Source organism: Brassica napus, chromosome C4, assembly GCF_020379485.1.
Source record: "Brassica napus cultivar Da-Ae chromosome C4, Da-Ae, whole genome shotgun sequence".
Taxonomy (NCBI): domain Eukaryota; kingdom Viridiplantae; phylum Streptophyta; class Magnoliopsida; order Brassicales; family Brassicaceae; genus Brassica; species Brassica napus.
In genome coordinates this window covers 18,093,529-18,099,721 of record NC_063447.1, presented here as the reverse complement: position 1 = coordinate 18,099,721, position 6,193 = coordinate 18,093,529, and the positions used below count along the sequence as shown (strand labels likewise).

The following is a 6,193-nucleotide window of genomic DNA, read 5'->3' as shown; positions in this document are numbered from 1 at the left end:
CATGGGTAAAGAGGATAGGAAAAATGGTCTAACCATGGTTAGGTTTGATAACCAGTCATTAAATGGTTTCTGATTTCTAGAGTACGATTAGTTTCTAATTAGTACCGAGCAAATGAAACAAACAAGTTAGTTGCAGGTTTCTTTCAAACATTTTATGGTATATTCGAATTTATCATTTTATGTTATAATAAAGGAAAAAAAAAACAGTTTAAAAGTATGTGTTGAGATAATCTCTCGGGTTGTTTGGTTCTTGTTCTGTATACATCATGAGAAGGGAGAGAAAATAAATAACAATTTAAAAATGAGTGTGTTTATTACTATTTATTGTGGTCTTGTCCGTACCTGATTATTGCTCCTCTGTGATCTGATCGGCCATTAAAGCACTATGATACATCTTTTGAAGTGAAAAAAAAAAACACAAGCTCTGCTGTTTCTCTTTCACTTCACTTTCTCTTCTGTCTCTCTCGCTTCTTCTTCTATGCGCAAGTGAGAACACTTGATGTTCATGTCTTGAAGAAAGCTTTAATATTCTTGTCTGAAAAGGAACACGAAACGACTAAATCTTTCTATCAGTAAGGACAAAATTAATATTGGGATTATCATCATTTATATATTTCTTCGTCATCTTCCCTTTATTTTTCACAAAGAAAACTGAATTTTGATTTATTTTACAGTAAAAATGGAGCAAGAGAGAAGCTTGGATCCACAGCTATGGCAGGCTTGTGCAGGATCAATGGTTCAAATCCCTTCCCTTAATTCAACCGTCTTCTACTTCCCTCAAGGCCACGCCGAACACGCCCACGCGCCTCCTGATTTCCACGCGCCGCGCGTCCCTCCTTTAATCCTCTGCCGCGTCGCCTCTGTGAAGTTCCTCGCCGACGCAGAAACTGACGAAGTCTACTCCAAAATTACGCTTTTGCCGCTCCCCGGAAACGACCTGGATCTGGAAAACGACGCCGTTCTCGGTCTGACTCCGTCTCCCGACGTTAACGGTAACGAGAAACCAGCGTCTTTCGCCAAAACGCTGACGCAGTCCGACGCTAATAACGGCGGCGGTTTCTCCGTGCCCCGCTACTGCGCCGAAACGATTTTTCCGAGGCTTGATTACACGGCGGAGCCTCCGGTGCAGACCGTGATCGCCAAAGATATCCACGGCGAGACTTGGAAGTTCCGGCATATATACAGAGGAACGCCTCGCCGTCATCTTCTAACCACCGGCTGGAGCACTTTCGTCAACCAGAAGAAGCTAATCGCCGGAGACTCAATCGTCTTCCTCCGCTCGGAAACCGGCGAGCTCTGCGTCGGGATCCGTCGCGCCAAACGCGGCGGTCTCGGATCCAACGGTTTAGGATCCGATAACAACAACAACAGCAATAATCCCTACCCCGGATTCTCAGGCTTTCTCCGCGACGACGAGATAACAACTTCGAAGCTAATGATGATGAAACGCAACGGCGGGAACGTTAACGACGCGAACGCGCCTGGGGGGAGAGTACGAGTGGAGGCGGTTGCGGAAGCGGTGGCGCGTGCGGCGTGTGGACAAGCTTTCGAAGTTGTTTATTACCCGCGGGCGAGCACGCCGGAGTTTTGCGTGAAGGCTTCCGACGTGAGATCAGCAATGAGGATAAGATGGTGCAGCGGCATGCGTTTCAAAATGGCGTTTGAGACGGAAGACTCTTCGAGAATCAGTTGGTTCATGGGTACCGTCTCCGCCGTTCAAGTCGCTGATCCAATCCGTTGGCCTAATTCTCCATGGCGTCTCCTTCAGGTAAAACAAAAACAAAAAGTCTCTCTTCTGACCTTTACCAAAACGCAAACGCTCAAAACGTTGTTGTGTGGTTTTATTATATAGGTAGCTTGGGACGAACCGGACTTGCTGCAAAACGTGAAACGGGTTAGCCCGTGGTTAGTCGAATTGGTATCGAACATGCCAGCGATTCACCTCTCTCCTTTCTCTCCGAGAAAGAAGCTGAGGATTCCGCAGCCTTTCGATTTCCCTTTCGACGGCACCAAGTTTCCGATGTTCTCCCCTGGATTCGCCGCCGGTAACAATGGCGGCGGCGAATCCATGTGTTATTTGTCAAACGACAACAACAACAACGCTCCTGCAGGAATACAGGGAGCCAGGCAAGCTCAACAACTCTTCGGATCACCATCTCCGTCTTTGTTGTCTGATCTCAATCTCAATACTTTTCACTCCGGTAGCAAATTACAACAATCTTCTTCTTCTCCGGCCATGTTTCTCTCCGGTTTCAATCCCAGGCATCATTACGATAACATCGTTTTGCCACGTCAGACTCGGGACGCCGAGTTTAATAATAACATTTCGTGTTCTTTGACAATTGGGAATCCTGGTTTAGCTCAGGACAAGAAGAAGTCCGATTCGGTTAAGACGCATCAGTTCTTGCTGTTCGGTCAACCTATTTTGACCGAACAGCAAGTCATGAACCGGAAACGGGCTTTGGAAGAAGAGGCGGAGGAGGAGGAGAAAGGTGGGTTAACATGGAATTACGGTTTGCAGGGGCTCGAGACGGGTCACTGTAAAGTTTTCATGGAATCTGAGGATGTTGGACGAACGCTCGATCTCTCGGTTATTGGCTCGTACCAAGAGTTGTACCGGAAACTGGCCGAGATGTTTGGTATAGAAGAGAGGTCGGATTTGTTGACCCATGTTGTGTACCGGGACGCAAATGGTGTTACCAAACGCATTGGAGACGAACCTTTCAGGTACATATATCTCAAAGAATTCTCTAAATTACTCAAAACGGTTAGGTTTTCATTTTTCGATTTTTCTACATTGATTGAACTTGTGTGTTTTAAAAACGCAGTGATTTCATGAGAGCAACGAAGCGACTAACGATCAAGATGGACATAAGCGGCGACAACGTGAGAAAGTAAGCCTATCTCTCATGCATATTTCTTTGGCTTGTGTTCCAAAAAAGAGGAATACCGATTTCGGTTTGGTTTTCGGTTTTGTGCAGGACATGGATAACCGGGATCAGGAATGGCGAAAATGGTATAGACTCTTCTACTAAGACCGGTCAGCTTAGCATCTTCGCTTGAAGCATTGAAGATGTTTTGATCCTAGTTTTGTTTTTCTGTCTTTAAATTTGTTTTGGTGTACTTTGGTTTTATGTGTGGAACAAACTATTTCCAAGTTTTTAAGTAATTCCTGAGATTGGTACTTGAATTTTATTTGTTTGGGTTGTGAGTTGTATATGTTAATGAAAGAACCTGACATATTATTTGGGAATACCTAACAAAAGCTATATATGCTTGAAGAGGATACTATATTATGAGCAAAATGTGTGTAAAATGCCTAGCATTTTTCATGGATAAGATTTTTTCTGTTAAATTGACATTTCATAGCTTGTTTAAATATTGATTCATTAAAAAAGCTTAAAATGTTATAATTACATTTGGTACTTATATAGTTTTATATCCCTCGTGAAAGTTGATTTTTTTTATGGAACAACTTTTTCTTGTTACCGAACTTTAATGCTACTATTAGCTAGGTTACTGTTTCAAAAACTTCCCTAAACTGTTGCTTAAATTCTTTATATATGTTTATAAGAATTCCGGAGATATCCCACCAAGATATTGTCATTCAGATCCTCTAATCCAACAAAATTTTCCTGGAAGAAAAAAAAATCAAATTAAACATAATAATCCCACTATTTATCAAAAACAAATGTTTTTAAAATACATCAAAAACATAGAATTTTGAAGTTTTCTAAATATTTTGATTAATTAATAAGAATAAATTGTTATTTTTTATAAAATAACAATTCATAATATATATACTCCTAATTTGAAAGAGAGGGAGTATTTACTGTCCATCGGATCTACATGAATTTCATAATTTGGTCTCCCCCTCACTCCATATTTGATTAGTACAGTCTACAGAGGATCCATTAAATATTTGGTTTAAGATGCCTTCAATTGTACTTAAAGCTAGTTGCTTTGAAAATTAACCACATATATTTTATTCAACATTGTTACTCTCGCACACACGTATGTTAATAATATATAGTATATACATTTGTGCGCAGAACAAGAAATTGATATTTGAAAATCGACAGAACAGTAAATGATTAAAACTATACAGTGTTCTGTGGGGTAATGTTCATACTTTTATTGGCATCTATTTACCCAAATATATGTAATTTGTTACTAAATGGCCAAATCTCGAGTGGCTAGAGCTCTAATTCAACCATAATACTCTTCTTTTGATCGTTATGTTACAGTTCAATTCGTTGAGACAACATAAGTAGAAGAAAGTGCAAATGTTATAAAGGTTTGTTAGTTGTAAGAGAGAAGAAGGCTTAGGGATCTAAAATGCGGAAAACATGACAGCAAAAACTTGACTGTCCCAGCGAAGTTGTCGAGAAAAGTCAAAGAAAAAGTCACGAGTTCTAAAAGTAAAAAAAAGACATACATTAGCTAATGGGTCCCGCACATGGCATTGTCTAGGTCCATCTCACGTGCGGTCCCATTTCTGCCGCCGTTTTGGTGCTTGTGCCTTCTCTCTTTTAACCCTTCTTACTAATTTACATTATTATAGTTTTTTTTTTTTTTGAAACTTCATTATTATAGTGTTTTTTTTGGATGGAATTTTAAATTTATTGTGGGAAAATTTATATGTACAAAGATGAGTTCGTATGAATCTACTACTAAGCTTTTTATGGAAAAAAGTTAGGAATGAGCATGAAACCATCTCTGCATTAGTCCCTACAGTCTTGGCTTCAAGTAGTACCTCGTGAAGGAGATTATGTTCTTCATTGATTTCTTGATCAATCGAGCAAGCTTCACAGTCCCATTATGTCGTCGATCATTGCGTTCCCTTCATATGAAGTAGATCGTGGTCTGCCACACCAGCCTCAAAAGTATGTAGGTAAGGCGCTCATAAGTGCCCCCAAGCATTCTTTGTAACGTGATTTTCCAGTCAGGATCCGGGTCTGGACCAAACAGATTGCCAACTACATTTAACCACAGTGTGAAAGTGTATGGGCAAGCGAAGAACAGGTGGTCCCTTGTCTCATCTGGCTCCCCACAATAGACACAACACTGCATTTGGCCCCATTGTCGAGTGCGGTGGCCTGTCGCGAGCCTATCCCTTATGGCCAACCAAGAAATGAAGCCATACCGAGGCACACCTTGTGGAAACCAAACAAGCTTGCTCCATCGGACCTCTTCCTTACGCCCACGGAGTAGATGCCAAGTATCAAATGAGATAAACTTTTCCTTATACTCATCTTACCCACACTTCCAAAGCACGCCATCAGGCTCCAATACAGTTAATGTTAAAGGGAAAGAGGACACGACCTGGATCACTTCTCCAATACGCTGATCTCTGCAGTTTCGGAATCTCCACACACCATCACGCAAAACTTCACTGATCTTTGCCTCTCTTGCGATACCAAGCTTCTGCGTACCAATCTCTCCAGTGAGCTTAATGATACGACCCTGCGAATGCCACACATCTGTCCAGAACCGCACATTTCGACCATCTCTGATGTCCATCCTTATGAAGTTTTTAGCTAAGGACTTCAACCTTAGCAACTTCCTCCACCCCCAAGACCCTAAGCCTGTATCCTGTGCATCCCAGAAAGTCTCGCCTCTCAGTAAATAACGCCTGACCCAGTCTCCCCATAAAGAACTGGAGCAGGAGAACAACCTCCATATCAGTTTCAACATGAAGACATTACTGACATCTTTCACACGCCTGACTCCCAATCCGCCCTCTTCATATGGACAGTACAAATTCTCCCATGCTACCTTTGCCTTTGATGTATCATGAGGTGATCCACTCCATAAGAAAGCAGCGCACATGCTCTCGATCTCATCAATACAAGCTTACGGCAGACAGAACGCCGCACACCAGAAATTAGTCATACTCGCAATCACTGATTTGATGAGTAAAAGTCTTCCTGCATAGGAGAGAGCTTTACTGGTCCAGGAGAGGAAACTATCCCTAATCTTTGAGATCAACGGTTCATAGTCATTCCTCGACATAATCTTTGAGGTGAGAGGAAGTCCCAGATACCTAATAGGTAGAGCCGAGATAGATAAGCCCACTGCTGCAGCTTCATTCTCCAGCAGCTGTTTCCCTCTCCCTGCTGCAAAGACAGTAGACTTCGCTATGTTTATATTCAGACCCGACAGATTTCCAAACTCCTCAAACACTAGCAGA

General features: G+C 42.0%; 1 protein-coding gene across 1 annotated transcript; it reads left to right on the top strand.

Annotated features, from left to right (window-relative positions):
- The first annotated feature begins 316 nt into the window (after window positions 1-316).
- On the top strand, window positions 317-3,245 carry LOC106396551 (auxin response factor 10). The gene is made up of 5 exons (XM_013836968.3): window positions 317-572; window positions 675-1,768; window positions 1,853-2,727; window positions 2,829-2,894; window positions 2,982-3,245. Exons 2-5 carry the CDS (start codon window positions 680-682, stop codon window positions 3,061-3,063), a joined length of 2,112 nt encoding a protein of 703 aa, XP_013692422.1. The 5' UTR covers window positions 317-572; window positions 675-679; the 3' UTR covers window positions 3,064-3,245.
- The last annotated feature ends 2,948 nt before the right edge of the window (window positions 3,246-6,193 follow it).

What these genes read in the sequence shown, in the direction of transcription:
- LOC106396551 (XM_013836968.3), top strand. Translation starts at nt 680, where the DNA reads ATGGAGCAAGAGAGAAGCTTGGATCCACAGCTATGGCAGGCTTGTGCA. An exon ending in CTCCATGGCGTCTCCTTCAG is followed by an intron (nt 1,769 to 1,852) that starts GTAAAACAAAAA and finishes TTTATTATATAG; the next exon opens with GTAGCTTGGGACGAACCGGA. An exon ending in AGCGGCGACAACGTGAGAAA is followed by an intron (nt 2,895 to 2,981) that starts GTAAGCCTATCT and finishes GGTTTTGTGCAG; the next exon opens with GACATGGATAACCGGGATCA.